The sequence below is a fragment of the Anthonomus grandis genome, chromosome 17 (assembly GCF_022605725.1).
Source record: "Anthonomus grandis grandis chromosome 17, icAntGran1.3, whole genome shotgun sequence".
In the NCBI taxonomy this organism is placed as follows: domain Eukaryota; kingdom Metazoa; phylum Arthropoda; class Insecta; order Coleoptera; family Curculionidae; genus Anthonomus; species Anthonomus grandis.
In genome coordinates this window covers 19,664,761-19,683,247 of record NC_065562.1, presented here as the reverse complement: position 1 = coordinate 19,683,247, position 18,487 = coordinate 19,664,761, and the positions used below count along the sequence as shown (strand labels likewise).

Sequence of the window (18,487 nt, the reverse complement as noted above, 5' to 3'; positions counted from 1 at the left end):
AATTCTTTTGAAAAATCACCGTTTTTGGTCCATAATTCCCAATCTAGTGGCACTGTTTTTGTATTAAATATTCATTAATATATAATTATATCAAATTTAAATAAACAAACTGTATTATTATTCGTGTGTATTATTTTGGAAAACAATGATTTTTGTAAGCAATCTCTTACTGGTAAGCTGTGTGGGGTGGGTGGGGGGGGTAAGGTAAGCCTAATGAAAAAATGTTTTTTTTGCAGAAAATCATTGCCTAATAAAAAATGCGTCGTTTTTAAATAGTATACTATATACCATAATTAAACGTTTAACTGTCATGAAATAATAAAGTTCTTATTATCTTCGATGTTCTCTCCTTCTTCTTCGTCTTGTTTTTTATTAATGGAACTTTAGTTCCTGACTCTTTTCCTCTTATACATCCTCTTTCTCCCTCTCATCTTCTTCTTCTTGACATTTCTACAAACTCTAGTCTCTCTCTCTCTTTCTCTAATAACAGTTACAGTCTTCGTCTTTCTTTTTCTTACTCCCACTCTTCCTCTTCTTTTTGGGTTTTAAGTACTTGCAAACAAAATGCTAGACAAAGAGAGAGAGAAGAGAGTAAAATGCTTCTTCTTCTTTTTCTTCTTCTCTTCTTCTTCTTTTTTTCTTTGTTTTTCGGTCCTCACTTTTTTGGTTTTGACTATCTATATAAAAACTCGAGATGAAAAGAGATAAAAGAGGTGAAAGGCTTCCTCTTCTTCTTCTTCTTCTTCTTCTTCTTCTTCTTCTTCTTCTTCTTCTTCTTCTTCTTCTTCTTATTCTTCTTCTTCTTATTCTTCTTCTTCTTCTTCTTCTTCTTCTTCTATTCTTCAAATTTTCTTAATTAAAAGAACATTGTTTTATTAGTCGAGTTCAAGGTCAAGTCAAGGTTCAGTCAAGGTTACGTCAGAGGACAAGTCCAAGGTTGAGTCAAGGTTTCATCTACTTAGAAAACAAGACTTGAGAACTTAAGACAGAGAGAGAGAGAGAAGAGTGATAAGATGCTTCTTCTTATCCTTGTTCTTTTCTTCTTCTATTCTTCAAATTTTCTTCGTTAAAAGAACGTCGAGTTCAAGGTCAATTCTAGGTTAAATAAAGGTCACGTCAGAGGTCAAGTCCAAGGTTCATCTACTTAGAAAACAAGCCTCGAGAATTTAAGACAGAGAAAGAGAGAGTGAGAGAGAAAGAAGAGTGATAACATGCTTCTTCTTATCCTTGTTCTTTTCTTCTTCTTCTTCGATACTTCAAATTTTCTTGGTTAACAGAACGTCGAGTTCAAGGTCAAGTGTAGGTTAAATCAAGGTCACGTCAGAGAACAAGTCCAAGGTTAGGTCAAGGTTTTATCTACTTAGAAAACAAGACTTGAGAACTTAAGACAGAGAGAGAGAGAGAGAGAGAGAAGAGTAATAAGTTGCTTCTTCTTATCCTTGTTCTTTTCTTCTTCTTCTTCTTCTTCTATTCTTCAAATTTTCTTGATTAAAAGAAAATTGTTTTGTTAGTCGAGTTCAAGGTCAAGTCAAGGTCACGTCAGAAGACAAGTCCAAGGTTAAGTCAAGGTCTTATTTACTTAGAAAACAAGACTTAAGGACTCAAGACAGAGACAGAGAGAAGAGTGATAACATGCTTCTTCTTATCCTTGTTCTCTTCTTCTTCTTCTTCTTCTTCTTCTATTCTTCAAATTTGTTTGGTTAAAAGAAAATTGTGTTGTTAGTCGAGTTCAAGATCAATGTCAAGTCAAGGTTAAATCAAGGTCATGTCTCAGGTCAAGTCCAAGGTTAAGTCAAGGTTTTATCTACTTAGAAAACAAGACTCGATAACTTAAGACAGAGAGAGAGAGAGAGGGAGAGAAGAGTGATTAGATTCTTATCCTTCTTCTTATCCTTGTTCTTTTCTTCTTCTTCAAATTTTCTTGGTTAAAAGAACGTCGAGTTCAAGGTCAAGTATAGGTTAAATCAAGGTCACGTCAGAGGTCAAATCCAAGGTTAAGTCAAGGTTTCATCTACTTAGAAAACAAGACTTAAGAACTTAAAACAGAGACAGAGAGAGAGAGAGATGGAAAAAAGTCATAACATGCTCCTTCTTATTCTTGTTCTTTTCTATTTCATCTATTCTTCAAATTTTCTTGGTTAGTCGAGTTCAAGCTCAAGTCAAGGTTAAATTAAGGTCACATCAGAAGACAAGTCCAAGGTTACGTCAAGGTTTCATCTACTTGGAAAATAAGACTTGAGAACTTAAGACACAAAGAGAGAGAGAGAGAGAGAGAAGAGTGATAACATGCTTCTTCTTATCCTTGTTCTCTTCTTCTTCTTCTTCTTCTTCTTCTTTTCTTCAAATTTTCTTGATTAAAAGAAAATTGTTTTGTTAGTCGAGTTCAAGGTCAATGTCAAGTCAAAGTTAAATCAAGGTCACGTGGAAAGAGAAGTCCAGAATCAGTTAAAGTTAATGCAAATAACTACTACTGGTCAAGGTCACGTAGAAGGTGAAATCAAGGTCACGTCGAGGCACGACTCGAAACAGAGAGAGAAGAAATAAAAAATGCTTGTTCTTATGTCTTTCTTTCTTTTCTTTGTTCTCTTCTTCTTCTTCTTCTTCTTCTTCTTATTCTTCTTCTTATTCTTCTTCGTATTCTTCTTCTTCTTCTTATTCTTCTTCTTTTTTTTCTTCTTCCTCTTCTTCTTCTTCTTCTTCCTCTTCTTCTTCTTCTTCTTCTTCTTCTTCCTTTTCTTCTTCTTCTTCTTCTTCTTCTTCTTTTTCTTTAGTTACAAAAATTAATTCTGAGTTCCTCTTCTTTTATCCCCTTCCTCATTTTCCTCGTCTTCGTCTTCTTTTTTTTTCTTCTTCTTCTTCTTTTCTTCTTTCGGCCTCCCTGCAAAACAGAGAGAGAGAGAGAGAGAAAGCAGAGCTTCTTCTTCCATTTCCTTTTTCTTCTTCTTCTTCTTCTTCTTTTTCTAAAACTTTCTTGGTAATAAAAGTGTTAATTCAAGGCACTCATTTATACTGTTTTAACCTCTTCTTCCTCTTCTTTTTTTCTTTGCTCTGGATAAAAAATGTTTCTTCTCATACTCTTCTTCTCTTTCTTCGTCTTCTTCTTCTTCTTCTTCTTCTACCTAGAAAACAGAGGGAGAGAGAGAGACAGAGAGAGAAGATCTGCTTTTTCTATTTTCTCGTGTCTATTCTTCCTCTTCTTTTTTCCCTACTTCTTTACCCTTGACCTCTTCTTCTTTCTTTATCTCCCTCCTCGTCTCTTTTTCCTTTTTTTTTTGGTCTTTACAATTTTCTTTTGGTTTCTGCTATCTGGAAAACAGAGAGAAAGAGAGAGAGAGAGAAGAACTTGTTCCAATTCCTCATGCTCTTCTTCTTCTTCTCAAATAAGTTTAGTTAAAAGAAAAGTTACTTCCTTGGCTCTTCTTTTTCCCCCACTTCCCCTATACCCTTCCTAGTCTTCTTCTTCTTCTTTTTTTCTTTCAATTTTTTTGTTTGGTTTCAGCTACTTACGGAAATGAGAAAGAGAGAGAGAGAGAGAATAGAGGAAAGTTGCCGCTTCTTCTCTTTTCTCACGCCGTATTTCTTCGTCTTTTTTTCAAATTTATTTCATTTAAAAAAAATCTTTTTTTTTATATTTATTCTTTTCTTCTACTTTTTCATCTTCATCTTCATCTGCATCTTCATCTTCATCTTCATCTTCATCTTCATCTTCATCTTCATCTTCATCTTCATCTTCATCTTCATCTTCATCTTCATCTTCATCTTCATCTTCATCTTCATCTTCACCTTCACCTTCACCTTCACCTTCACCTTCACCTTCACCTTCACCTTCACCTTCACCTTCACCTTCACCTTCACCTTCAACCTCCTCCTAACCTCAAGGTCAACCGACCCGCATAAACAACATTAAATAAATTAAAAAAAAAATTAAATGATATCAATAATGTTCCATTTCGTCCTCTTATCAACCAATGGCAGTAAGTACCACAAGGTCATAATAAATTCGAAAATTGTCCCTATTAGCGAACTCGACGTGGCCATTATGATAACTCGCCATGACCACATTTAAATTCGGATAATGCATATAATTATTTATTGACTATGTAGAAGTAATTTCCTGGAGGGACCTGTCAGACAAAAGTGCTTATAACTTCGGTTCTGTTCATCATAGGATAATAATTTTTACCTTTCTATAATCTAGAAACATGGGGCTACAACCTGGTTGTCAACAAATTTTCATTTGCGCTTTTTGTCAGGACAGGCAGGCCCTAGAAGTCAAAAATGTTTTTTTTTTTACATAGAACGCGATAGAGGTCGCAACGGTTCTCAGAATATTATGAAATTTATTGAGTTAATTAGGGTTAAAGTGAACCAGAGCTGTATAGTTTTTACTCATTATTGGCATCCTAAAAGTATTTTTTTCTGAGGTCCAAACTTCAAAAAAACACCATAATCAACATTAAGATCTTTTATTGATTTATGTCCAACTATTTACAAAATCGACCGTATCCGCATCTACGGCTCAACTTAGATGCGACTACAGCGACTCTACACTTAACTCTACGCACTCTGCCTCTAGCACATAAGAATTTCCCCCACTCTTTCTATATACATTATATAAATATATAGGGAACTCATTACAATTGGCCAAATAAACCATGTTTCTTGATAAGACCCTGTACAACTTTGTTGGCCCGTCCCTGTATATATGATTGTACATCACAATTTTCTTCTAACTTAATAAACTTTATATATTACACAACATTTATTGCGGATTATTTACTAATTATACTCTTATGTACATAATGTGGTTTTAGTTTAAGGCCTCTTAAGATTAGTCACTATGTGGGTTATTTATTTTTTTAGGTATTATTGCGTCATTTACAGTATGTCGTTTTGATTAATTCCTTAGGTATATAAAAATATTATGTATATAAGATGGACCTTATTGGGACACTAATTGTATGACAAGCGCGCAATACATTATTATGTACAGCGATGTGGGCAAGGAGTTTTCAAACAAATGTAAGAGACTTTATGGCGGATATCTCTTGATCTACTGAAGATACGATTATAAAATAAAGTTTGTTTGAAAGGAAATTAGTTAGTCTAAAATTTTTGTAGACGCCTCTAAAAGCATAGAACGAATATTTAAAGAGATATATGCCCTAGAACCCAGGGACCTCAATAGTGATCGGATCTAGTAACAAAATCTTTTGTATCTTTTTAACGGTACAATTTAGAAAGATTTCTTATTTAATAAAGTTGTAAACCAAGTCAGGTTCTATCGTAAACAACACTAATCATTTCCAAATTATTAACCGTTTACAAGTTATGTATGTTCAAAGTTTGGTTGACGTCACTAGGAGCTTGGTGCATCGACCTGGGAGTCTAAATCCGATAACTCTTGATCTAATGATGCCACGATCATCAAATAAACTTTATTGGAAAGCAATTTAGTTGCACAACAATTTTTGTGGATATCTTAAAATCCATAAATCCTATAGATTTTGAGATATCCGACCTGGAACTCGGAGACTTGGACAGTGACTTGATCTGTTACGAAAATTTTTTGTATCTTTCTTAATTTTTAGTTCAGAGAAATAATTTATAAAGCAAAGTTGTAGTCCAAGTAATATTTTATCCTAATCAATTATAATAATTTCCAAAATATTATTCGCTTATAAGTTATCAGTATTCAAAGTTTGGTTGACGTCACTAAGAGCTTGGAGCGTCGACCTGGGAGTCTAAATCCGATAACTCTTGATCTAATGATGCTATGATCATCAAATAAACACTATTGGAAAGTAATTTAGTTGCACAATATTTTCTGTAGACGACTTAAAATCCATAAACCATATGGTTTTTGAGATATCCAAACTGGAACTCGGAGACTCGGACAGTGACTTGATCTGTTAGGAAAATCTTTTGTATCTTTCTTGATTTTTACTTCACAAAAATAATTTATGAAACAAAGTTGTAGCCCAAGTGATATTCTATTCTAATCAACTATAATAATTTCCAAAATATTAGTCGCTTATAAGTTATCAGTATTCAAAGTTTGGTTGACGTCACTAGGAGCTTGGAGCGTCGACCTGGAAGTCTAAGTCCGATAACTCTTGATCTAATGATGCTATGATCATCAAATAAACTTTATTGGAAAGCAATTGAGTTGCTTAACAATTTTTATAAATGTCTTAAAATCCATAAATCATATCGTTTTCGAGATATCCGACCTGGAACTCGGAGACTTGGACAGTGACTTGGTCTGCTAGGAAAATCTTTTGTATCTTTCTTAATTTTTGCTTCACAGAAATAATTTATAGAGCAAAGTTGTAGTCCAAGTAACATTCTATCCTAATCAACTATAATAATTTCCAAAATATTAATCACTTATAAGTTATCAGTATTCAAAGTTTGGTTGACGTCACTAGGAGCTTGGGGCGTCGCCCTGGGAGTCTACATCCGATAACTCTTGATCTACTAATGTCACGTTCATCAAATAAACTTTATTGGGAAGCAATTTAGTTGCTTAACAATTTTTGTAGACGTCTGAAAATCCATAAACCATATCGTTTTCGAGATATCCGACCTGGAACTCGGAGACTTGGACAGTGACTTGGTCTGCTAGGAAAATTTTTTGTATCTTTCTTAATTTTTGCTTCACAGAAATAATATATAGAGCAAAGTTGTAGTCCAAGTAACATTCTATTTTAATCAATTGTAATAATTTCCAAAATATTAATTGCTTATAAGTTATTGGTTTTCAAAGTTTGGTTGACGTCACTAGGAGCTTGGTGCATCGACCTGGGAGTCTAAGTCCGATAACTCTTGATCTAATGATGCTATGATCATCAAATAAACTTTATTAGGAAGAAATTTAGTTGTGCAACAATTTATATAGATGCCTTAAAATCCATAAACCCTATAGTTTTTGAGATATCAGCCCTGGAACTCGGAGACTTGGACAGTGACTTGGTCTCCTAGGAAAATCTTTTGTATCTTTCTTAATTTTTGCTTCACAGAAATAATATATAGAGCAAAGTTGTAGTCCAAGTAACATTCTATCCTAATCAATTATAATAACTTTCAAAATATTAACCGTTAATAAGTTATCAGTATTCAAAGTTTGGTTGACGTCACTAGGAGCTTGGAGCATCAACCTGGGAGTCTATATCCGATAACTCTTGATCTACTAATGCTGCGATCATCAAATAAACTTTATTGGGAAGCAATTTAGTTGCTTAACAATTTCTGTAGACGTCCTAAAATCCATAAACAATATAGTTTTTGAGATATCAGACCTGGAACTCGGAGACTTAGACAGTGACTTGATCTGTTACGAAAATTTTTTGTATCTTTCTTAATTTTTAGTTCAGAGAAATAATTTATACAGCAAAGTTGTAGCCCAAGTGCTATTCTATCCTAATCAACTATAATAATTTCCAAAATATTAATCGCTTATAAGTTATCAGTATTCAAAGTTTGGTTGACGTCACTAGGAGCTTGGAGCGTCGACCTGGGAGTCTAAATCCGATAACTCTTGATCTACTAATGCTGCGATCATCAAATAAACTTTATTGGAAAGCAATTTAGTTGCACAACAATTTCTGTAGACGTCTTAAAATCCATAAACCATATCGTTTTCGAGATATCTGACCTGGAACTCGGAGACTTGGACAGTGACTTGATCTGTCAGGAAAATCTTTTGTATCTTTCTTAATTTTTGCTTCACAGAAATAATTTATAAAGCAAAGTTGTAGTCCAAGTGACATTCTATCCTAATCAATTATAATCATTTTCAAAATATTAATCGCTTATGAGTTATCAGTATTCAAAGTTTGGTTGACGTCACTAGGAGCTTGGAGCGTCGACCTGGGAGTCTAAATCCGATAACTCTTGATCTACTAATGCTGCGATCATCAAATAAACTTTATTGGAAAGCAATTTAGTTGCACAACAATTTCTGTAGACGTCTTAAAATCCATAAACCATATCGTTTTCGAGATATCTGACCTGGAACTCGGAGACTTGGACAGTGACTTGATCTGTCAGGAAAATCTTTTGTATCTTTCTTAATTTTTGCTTCACAGAAATAATTTATAAAGCAAAGTTGTAGTCCAAGTGACATTCTATCCTAATCAATTATAATCATTTTCAAAATATTAATCGCTTATGAGTTATCAGTATTCAAAGTTTGGTTGACGTCACTGGGAGCTTGGGATGTCTACCTGGGAGTCTACAGCCGATATCTCCGGATCTACTTAACCGATCTTCATCAAACAAACTGCATTTGAAAGCAAATACATTTTTCTTGACTTAATTTACTCCTTTTTGATGCTTTAAAAGGTCCACACCTTTATTAGACCTCCCATTATCGGTCCATCCTATATACAAACGCCTATACAACAAATAAAATAAATTTGGTCCAAAACTGGTCCATTATTCGGCATGACGATTTGTTCAAAAAATTACACATTTTGATTTAATTATTGAATTAATTAATTAATTAATGTTATTATATAGAGTGATGCGGGTAAGGAGTTTTCAAATATCACAAAATACGTTATGTACACCATAGAAAGCCCGTGTGGCGGAGTAGCTGAGGAAGTACAATAATAATTATGTCCGTTATATACAGTTTGTACTTCGTTATGTACAATGTCGTTTATATAATATTTACAAGGGTGGTTTGATCACTTATTGTTCACGTGTAAAAAGTGCATTTTATTAAATATATATGCAAGAAAGCATGCGTTTGGTAAATAAACTCTTTGGCTTTCATATGAGATTAAAATAACTGGAATTTTTTTTAAGCATCGATTTTTCAATTTTTTTTAAAAAAACCTAATAGACAATTTCATGCTGATTAAAATAAGCCCAAACACCATGGGGTTATCTCATTTTGTTCCTAAGATATCGCCGTTTGAACTCAAAATCCGGCTCGAAGGACCAAATGTTTTTTTCGATTATCTCGGAAACTATTAGAGGTACCTATAGAGTGTATGGTATTAATGAAATCTGGAGAAAAAGATCTATTGATTTGTCCTAAGAAAAATTAAATTCTAGGCACTTTAAAAAAATACTAATTTTTTTCGTGTCAATTGTTCATTAAATGAATAGAGAATTTCATTCTGAATAAAATGAGCCCAAACACTCTATATTTATCTTCGTTAGTTCTTAAGATATGAGGAATTAAGTCAAAAGATCCGGCTCGAAGGACCAAATGTTTTTTTCAAATATCTCTTTAACCATTAGAGATACGAAAATTTTATAAGAAATGAAAAAGCTTTATTTTTTACTGTTTTATCGAACCATGGTGTTTTTTTTTAATTTTTAAAAAAAAAATTTTTAACTTTGATTTTTATTTTTTTTTTCAAAAAACTTAATAGACAATTTTACGCTGATTAAAATAAGCTCAAACACTATGGGGTTATCTCATTTTGTTCCAAAGTTATCGTGGTTTGAACTCAAAATCCGGCTCGAAGGACCAAATGTTTTTTTCGATTATCTCGGAAACTATTAGAGGTACCTATAGAGTGTATGGTATCAATGAAATCTGGAGAAAAAGATCTATTGATTTGTTTTAAGAAAAATTAAATTCCAGGCACTTTAAAAAAATACTAATTTTTTTCGTGTCAATTGTACATTAAATAAATAGAGAATTTCATTCTGAATAAAATGAGCCCAAACACTATGGGGTTATCTTATTTTGTTCCTAAGTTATCGTAGTTTGAACTCAAAATCCGGCTCGAAGGACCAAATGTTTTTTTTAAATATCTCTTTAACCATTAGAGATACGAAAATTTTACAAGAGATGAAAAACTTTTGTTTTTAAGTTTCTTATCGAACGATACTATTTTTTATTAATTTTCCAAAAAAAAATTTTTAAACTTTAATTTTAATTTTTTTTTTTAAAAAACATAATAGACAATTTCATGCTGATTAAAATAAGCCCAAACACTATGGGGTTATCTCATTTTGTTCCTAAGTTATCGTGGTTTGAACTCAAAATCCGGCTCGAAGGACCAAGTGTTTTTTTCAAATATCTCTTTAAACATTAGAGATACGAAAATTTTATAAGAGATGAAAAAGTTTTATTTTTAAGTGTTTTATCGAACCATACTGTTTTTTATTAATTTTCCAAAAAAAATTTTTAAACTTTGGTTTTTATTTTTTTTTAAACTTATTAAAATGGACAATTTTGGTCAATAACTTTGTAAAGGTTATAGTTACAAGAAAACTTGTAAGTATCTTTTTGCTTAAGAAACTCAACAGCTTTCAAGTGATACTAAAATGAATCAAATCGGTACAGTTTTCCAACTATTGTGATTTTTGTAAGGCCTTTGACTATATCACGTTTTTTTTCAATCTACTGAAAAACCACTCAATAACTTTACAATGGTTGTAGTTACAAGAAAACTTGTAGGATTCTTTTTTCTTAAGAAACTCATCAGCTTTCATAAGAAACCAAAATCAATAGAATCGGTACAGAAGTTTTTGAAATATTTAGATTTTTCTAGAGCCTTTGATTGTATCAAAATTTTTTTTCAATCTACTGAAAAACCCCTCAATAACTTTGCAAGGATTGTAGTTACAAGGAAACTTGTAAGGACCTTTTTGCTCAAGAAACTCATCGGCTTTCATACGAAACTAAAACCAATCAAATCGGTCCACAAATTTCCCAAATATGTCGATTTTATTACATCAATGAAATTAAAATAACCCCTAAAATCCGTACTTTTACAAAGGTGAATGATCCTAAAAGTCATTAAGCGATTTCATCTCGAGTACCACCCTCTCGTTACTGCTACTACTCTCGTACTCCACGATCGGCGAGACCACGTGACTACCACGGGGCGGCCGTTTCTCTTCGGATCAGTCGCACTTGAAGGTCACGTTCTTGGAACCGGCGGTGACCGCGGGGGCGGCAACGAGGGCGGCAAGTCGCGCCGCCACCGGCGCCTCGCCCGTATCCGAAGGCTCGCGGCCACTTTGCCGCCATCATGCCAACCCCGCGCCGCCCCCGCCGCCCCTCATGCCGCCCCCAAAGTGTCGATTGCGTCGCGCGTAATTTCGACCGCAGAGCAACTTTTTGAACGCGTGCCTAAACTCCGGACTGAAGATCGTGTAAATGATCGGATTTAAGGTGGAGTTGAAGTAGCCCAACCACAAGAAGATCGACACCATGTACTTATCGAAAATGTCCGCTTTTATCGGCATTATGACGGCCATAATGAAGAAGGGGAGCCAACAGAGTACGAACGCGCCGGTGATTATCGCGAGGGTTTTGGCCGCTTTACGTTCGCGTTTCGAGTCTAAACCGTCGCGGTTTTTTCGTTTTACCGGATGGTATTGGGGGGCGGTGGTGCCGCCTCCGCCACTGTCACCGGTGGCGGTCGGTAGGTCCGCCTCCAGGCCGTTGGCGAAGGAGGTTTTCTCCGGGCTGGAGTTGTTCGAGGAGACGTTGGTGAAGGCGGTGGTGGTCGTTGCTTCCGAGATGGTCGGCAGGGGGCGCCCGATTACTGTTACCACCGCTGCGGCGATTCCACCTTAAAAAAGGGAAACGTCGAGGTTAATTAGGTGATAGTGACAGTATAGTGACAGGAAATTTTTCAGATTTCCGATAGTTTTTGAGAAAATGAGGAGGAACTTCTAAGAGGTTTTTTCCAATTTTCTGGAAAACTGTTGGAGTTAAAAATTATTTTTTTATTGCGTCTGATGCGCATTGAAATTCCAAACAACTTTTGTTTAAACAGTTTTTTTCTGCAAGCAATAGTTTTCCAGAAAAAAAATAAAAACCAAAATTATGAACATTTTCCCATGGATTATTTGCGGAAGACTTATTTTAGGAAAATTGGGTATAACTCTTCTGTGCTACATTTCTGAAAAGAGTTTTATAAGACTTTTTTGAAGACTTTTGATCGATTTAATAATTTATGAAAAAAAATATAAAATTTTTCAAAAAAATTTTTTTTTAAATTTTTTCGCCAAAAAATTTTGCAATTTTTCAAAAAACTTCAATAACTCGCTTATTTTATGATTTACGGCAAAATGTTATTCTTTATCATTTGTTTTATTTTTAACTAAGATTCCAATACCAGAAGAATTTTTTTTATTTTCCCAATAGTTTTAGAGAAAATGAAGGAAAACTTCTAAGAGGTTTTTTCCAATTTTCTGGAAAACTGTTGGACTTAAAAATTATTTTTTTATTGCATCTGATGCGCATTGAAATTCCAAACAACTTTTGTTTAAACAATTTTTTTCTCCAACCAATAGTTTTCTAGAAAAAAAATAAAAACCAAAATTATGAACATTTTTCTATGGGTACCCTTTTGAATTTTTGAGGCAGACTTTTTTTGGGAAAATTGGGTATAACTTTTCTGTGGTACATTTCTCAAAAGAGTTTTATAAGACTTTTTTGAAGATTTTTGATCGATTTAATAATCTACGAAAAAAAAAATTTTTTTTCAAAATTTTTTTTTTCTGCCAAAAAATTTTGCAATTCTCAAAAATCTTCAATAACTCTCTTATTTTTTGATTTACAGCAAAATGTTATTCTTTATCATTTGTTTTATTTTTGACTAAGATTCCAATACCAAAAGAAAATTTTCCATATTCCCAATAGTTTTCGAGAAAATGAGGAAAAGCTCCTAAGAGGTTTTTTCCAATTTTCTGGAAAACTGTCGGACTTAAAAATTATTTTTTTATTGCATCTGATGCGCATTGAAATTCCAAACAACTTTTGTTTAAACAGTTTTTTTCTCCAACCAATAGTTTTCTAGAAAAAAAATAAAAACCAAAATTATGAACATTTTTCTATGGGTACCCTTTTGAATTTTTGAGGCAGACTTTTTTTGGGAAAATTGGGTATAACTTTTCTGTAATACATTTTCCAAAAGAGTTTTATAAGACTTTTTTGAAGATTTTTGATCGATTTAATAATCTACGAAAAAAAAAATTTTTTTTCAAAATTTTTTTTTTCTGCCAAAAAATTTTGCAATTCTCAAAAATCTTCAATAACTCTCTTATTTTTTGATTTACAGCAAAATGTTATTCTTTATCATTTGTTTTATTTTTGACTAAGATTCCAATACCAAAAGAAAATTTTCCATATTCCCAATAGTTTTCGAGAAAATGAGGAAAAGCTCCTAAGAGGTCTTTTCCAATTTTCTGGAAAACTGTTGGACTTAAAAATTATTTTTTTTATTGCATCTGATGCGCATTGAAATTCCAAACAACTTTTGTTTAAACAATTTTTTTCTCCAACCAATAGTTTTTTAGAAAAAAAATAAAAACTAAAATTATGAACATTTTTCTATGGGTAACCCTTTTGAATTTTTGAGGCAGACTTTTTTTGGGAAAATTGGGTATAACTTTTCTGTGGTACATTTCTCAAAAGAGTTTTATAAGACTTTTTTAAAGATTTTTGATTGATTTAATAATTTACGAAAAAAAAAATAAAATTTTTCAAAAATTTTTTTTTCTGCCAAAAAATTTTGCAATTTTCAAAAATCTTCAATAACTCTCTTATTTTTTGATTTACAGCAATATGTTATTCTTTATTATTTGTTTTATTTTTGACTAAGATTCCAATGCTAAAACAAAATTTTCCATATTCCCAATAGTCTTCGAGAAAATGAGGAAAAGCTCCTAAGAGGTTTTTCTCAATTTTCTAAAAAACTGTTGAACCTAAAAATTATTTTTTTATTGCGTTTGATGCGCATTGAAATTCCAAACAACTTTTGTTTAAACAGTTTTGTTCTCCAAGGAATAGTTTTCCAGAAAAAAAATAAAAACCAAAATTATGATTATTTTCCCATGGATTATTTGCGGAAGACTTATTTTAGGAAAATTGGGTATAACTCTTCTGTGGTACATTTCTCAAAAGGGTTTAATAAGACTTTTTTGAAGATTTTTAAGAGAATAATCAATTTATAAAAAAAAAATTAAAAATTTTCAAATTTTTTTTTTCAAATTTTTCGCCAAAAAAATTTTGCAATTTTTCAAAAATCTTCAATAACTCTCTTATTTTTTGATTTACGGCAAAATATTATTCTTTATCATTTGTTTTATTTTTGACTAAGATTCCAATACCAGAAGAATTTTTTTTATTTTCCCAATAGTTTTAGAGAAAATAAAGGAAAACTTCTAAGAGGTTTTTTCCAACTTTCTGGAAAACTGTTGGACTTAAAAATTATTTTTTTATTGCATCTGATGTGCATTGAAATTCCAAACAACTTTTGTTTAAAGAGTTTTTTTCTCCAACCAATAGTTTTCTAGAAAAAAAATAAAAACCAAAATTATGAACATTTTTCTATGGGTACCCTTTTGAAATTTTGAGGCAGACTTTTTTTGGGAAAATTGGGTATAACTTTTCTGTGGTACATTTCTCAAAAGAGTTTTATAAGACTTTTTTGAAGATTTTTGATCGATTTAATAATTTACGAAAAAAAAAATGAAATTTTTCAAAATTTTTTTTTCTGCCAAAAAATTTTGCAAATTTCAAAAATCTTCAATAACTCTCTTATTTTTTGATTTACAGCAAAATGTTATTCTTTATCATTTGTTTTATTTTTAACTAAGATTCCAATACCAGAAGAATTTTTTTTATTTTCCCAATAGTTTTAGAGAAAATGAAGGAAAACTTCTAAGAGGTTTTTTCCAATTTTCTGGAAAACTGTTGGACTTAAAAATTATTTTTTTATTGCATCTGATGCGCATTGAAACTCCAAACAACTTTTGTTTAAACAGTTTTTTTCTCCAAGCAATAGTTTTCCAGAAAAAAAATAAAAACCAAAATTATGAACATTTTTCTATGGGTAACCCTTTTGAATTTTTGAGGCAGACTTTTTTTGGGAAAATTGGGTATAACTTTTCTGTAGTACATTTTCCAAAAGAGTTTTATAAGACTTTCTTGAAGATTTTTGATCGATTTAATAATTTACGAAAAAAAAAAATTTTTTTTCAAAAATTTTTTTTTTTGCCAAAAAATTTTGCAATTTTCAAAAATCTTCAATAACTCGCTTATTTTTTGATTTACAGCAAAATGTTATTGTTTATCATTTGTTTTATTTTCGACTAAGATTCCAATACCAAAAGAAAATTTTCCATATTCCCAATAGTTTTCGAGAAAATGAGGAAAAGCTCCTAAGAGGTTTTTCTCAATTTTCTGAAAAACTGTTGGGCCCAAAAATTATTTTTTTATTGCGTCTGATGTGCATTGCAATTCCAAACAACTTTTGTTTAAACAATTTTTTTCTCCAACCAATAGTTTTCTAGAAAAAAAATAAAAACCAAAATTATGAACATTTTTCTATGGGTACCCTTTTGGATTTTTTGAGGCAGACTTTTTTTGGGAAAATTGGGTATAACTTTTCTGTGGTACATTTCTCAAAAGAGTTTTATAAGACTTTTTTAAAGATTTTTGATCGATTTAATAATTTACGAAAAAAAAAATAAAATTTTTCAAAATTTTTTTTTTCTGCCAAAAATTTTTGCAATTTTCAAAAATCTTCAATAACTCGCTTATTTTTTGATTTACGGCAAAATGTTATTCTTTATTATTTGTTTTATTTTTGACTAAGATTCCAATGCTAAAACAAAATTTTCCATATTCCCAATAGTCTTCGAGAAAATGAGGAAAAGCTCCTAAGAGGTTTTTCCCAATTTTCTGAAAAACTGTTGAACCTAAAAATTATTTTTTTATTGCATCTGATGCGCATTAAAATTCCAAACAACTTTTGTTTAAGCAATTTTTTTCTCCAACCAATAGTTTTCTAGAAAAAAAATAAAAACCAAAATTATGAACATTTTTCTATGGGTAACCCTTTTGAATTTTTGAGGCAGACTTTTTTTGGGAAAATTGGGTATAACTTTTCTGTGGTACATTTCTCAAAAGAGTTTTATAAGACTTTTTTGAAGATTTTGGATCGATTTAATAATTTACGAAAAAAAAAAATGAAATTTTTCAAAATTTTTTTTTTCTGCCAAAAAATTTTGCAATTTCAAAAATCTTCAATAACTCTCTTATTTTTTGATTTACGGCAAAATGTTATTCTTTATTATTTGTTTTATTTTCGACTAAGATTCCAATAAAAAAAAATTTTTTTCATATTCCCAATAGTTTTCGAGAAAATGAGGAAAATCTCCTAAGAGGTTTTTCTCAATTTTCTAAAAACCTACTGAACTTAAAAATTATTTTTTTATTGCATCTAATGCGCATTGAAATTCCAAACAACTTTTATCTAAACATTTATTTTCTCCAACCAATAGTTTTCCAGAAAAAAATTAAAAACTGAAATCATGAACATTTTCCCATGCCTATAAACGTAATAAAATTTATCTGACATTGAAATCTTTTTTGACCGGACTAATACCGTATCCTAATAGTGGCGGGGCAACCGTCGACCGCCGTGCGTTAGACAGAGACGGACGATCCGCGTGACGTTGGCATTGCGCTGTGCGCCACTATAGTCCGGGCAAATTGGAGAAAAAAATTATTTTTATTTTATATCGAGTTCACTCGCACTTAAAAGCCTAATATCTCGCTTGTTTTTAACATTAGAAAAAAACTGTTTAGACAACATTTGTTTAGAATTAAATTCTCTATTCAATGCACTTATTAAAAACAGAGTGGCCTCAGTAATAAAAGAGTTAGGGAGGTCTAAAGTTAAAAAAAACCCTTAATAACTCGCTTATTTTGAACATTAGAGAAAAATTGCTTAAGAAGTTTTTTGTTAAGAATTAAATTCCCGTTTTACCTGTTCCACTTGCGGCGGCCAAACCGCCGGCTATTCCGCTAACCGCTGGATTTTTCTCCGCTTGTTGCGTGGTATTATTCATTTGTCTCCGACGTCTGATACGTTTACGAGCAGTTTGGAATATTCGCCAATACAGGATCAATATGACCTGAAATAGTTTGAAAATTTAATAAAGTCCATGTTTTACACACTCTTTTGGCGTCAAAACACTCACTAAAAGGGGCAAATAAAACGACGAAGCCGTAGCGAAAATCTGATAGTAAAGATCCTGACTGATCAGACATTGTCGCTCCCGTATCCTTTGGTCCCAATGGGGATCTTTCCAGCCCAACAATGGGGCGATACAGACCAGAAAAGCCACCACCCATATTATGAAGATCATCAGACCGATCCGCTTGGATGTCCTGTGGTGTATGTACTCCACGTTCGTTACCGCCCAGTACCTAAAAAGCGAAAATTTGCCTTTTAGGTTAATGGATGGGCTTGAACTTTTAGTATGTTGTACCCAGGGGTTGGGGCTAACTATTATGTTATTATGAAATTTTTTGTAAATTTACAGGGGAAGTCAGGAAATTGATTCAAAGTTGCTTAATAAAAAAAACTTAAATTACAAAAAACCACTTTTTTAAAATTCAAAAAAATTGTATATTGGGTCATTGTAGAGGGTTGAAATTTTGATATGTTTTAAACAAGGGTTGGGGCTAAATATTGTCTTAGTATAAAAATTTTTGTAATTGTACAGGATGGCGCAGAAAATTGATCCAAAGTGGCTTAATAAAAAAAGACCAAATTACAAAAAACCACTTTTTTAAAATTCCAAAAAATTATATAAAGGGCCATTGTAGAGGGTTGAAATTTTAATATGTTTTAAACAAGGGTTGGGGCTAAATATTGTCTCACTATAAATTTTTTTGTAAATATACAAGGAGGCTCAGAAAATTGATCCAAAATACTTAATAAAAAAAACCCAAATTACAAAAAACCCCTTTTTTCAAATTTCAAAAAAATTATATATAGCGTCACTGTAGAGGGTTGAAATTTTAATATGTTTTAAACAAGAGTTGGGGCTAAATATTGACTTACTATAAATTTTTTTGTAAATATACAAGGAGGCTCAAAAAATTGATCCAAAGTAGCTTAATAAAAAAAAAACCCAAATTACAAAAAACCACTTTTTTAAAATTCAAAAAAATTGTATATGGGGTCATTGTAGAGGGTTGATATTTTAATATGTTTTAAACAAGGGTTGGGGCTAAATATTGTCTTACTATAAAAATTTTCATAAATATACAAGGAGGCTCAGAAAATTTATCCAAAGTGGCTTAATAAGAAAAAACCCAAATTACAAAAAACCACTTTTTTAAAATTCAAAAAAATCATATAAGGGGTCATTGTAGAGGGTTGCAATTTTAATATGTTTTAAACAAGGGTTGGGGCTAAATATTGTCTTACTGTAAAAATTTTCGTAAATATACAAGGAGGCTCAGAAAGTTGATCCAAAATGGTTTAATAAAAAAAATCCAAATTACAAAAAACGACTTTTTTAAAATTCAAAAAAATTGTATATAAGGCCATTGTAGAGGGTTGAAATTTTAATATGTTTTAAACAAGGGTTGGAGCTAAATATTGTCGTACTATAAAAATTTTTGTTAATATACAAGGAGGCTGAGAAAATTGATCCAAAATGGCTTAATAAAAAAAATCAAAATTACAAAAAACCACTTTTT

General features: G+C 31.7%; 1 protein-coding gene and 1 long non-coding RNA gene across 2 annotated transcripts in view; both read right to left on the bottom strand.

Moving 5' to 3' along the window:
• Nucleotides 1–4,450: 4,450 nt before the first annotated feature.
• LOC126746283 (uncharacterized) lies at nucleotides 4,451–9,673 on the bottom strand. The gene is made up of 3 exons (XR_007663853.1): nucleotides 9,530–9,673; nucleotides 8,229–8,991; nucleotides 4,451–6,092 (listed from the first exon to the last, which is right to left on the bottom strand). It is a non-coding gene; the product is annotated as an uncharacterized LOC126746283 (long non-coding RNA).
• An 849-nt stretch (nucleotides 9,674–10,522) lies between these two features.
• Nucleotides 10,523–18,487, bottom strand: part of LOC126746282 (5-hydroxytryptamine receptor-like) — a 94,402-nt gene continuing 86,437 nt past the window's right edge. The window contains exons 4-6 of the mRNA XM_050454452.1: nucleotides 16,975–17,203; nucleotides 16,761–16,908; nucleotides 10,523–11,549 (exon numbers count right to left, since the gene is read on the bottom strand). Coding sequence (XP_050310409.1) covers nucleotides 11,002–11,549; nucleotides 16,761–16,908; nucleotides 16,975–17,203 — 925 coding nt within the window. The 3' untranslated portion in view covers nucleotides 10,523–11,001. The remainder of the gene's footprint in view (nucleotides 11,550–16,760; nucleotides 16,909–16,974; nucleotides 17,204–18,487) is intronic.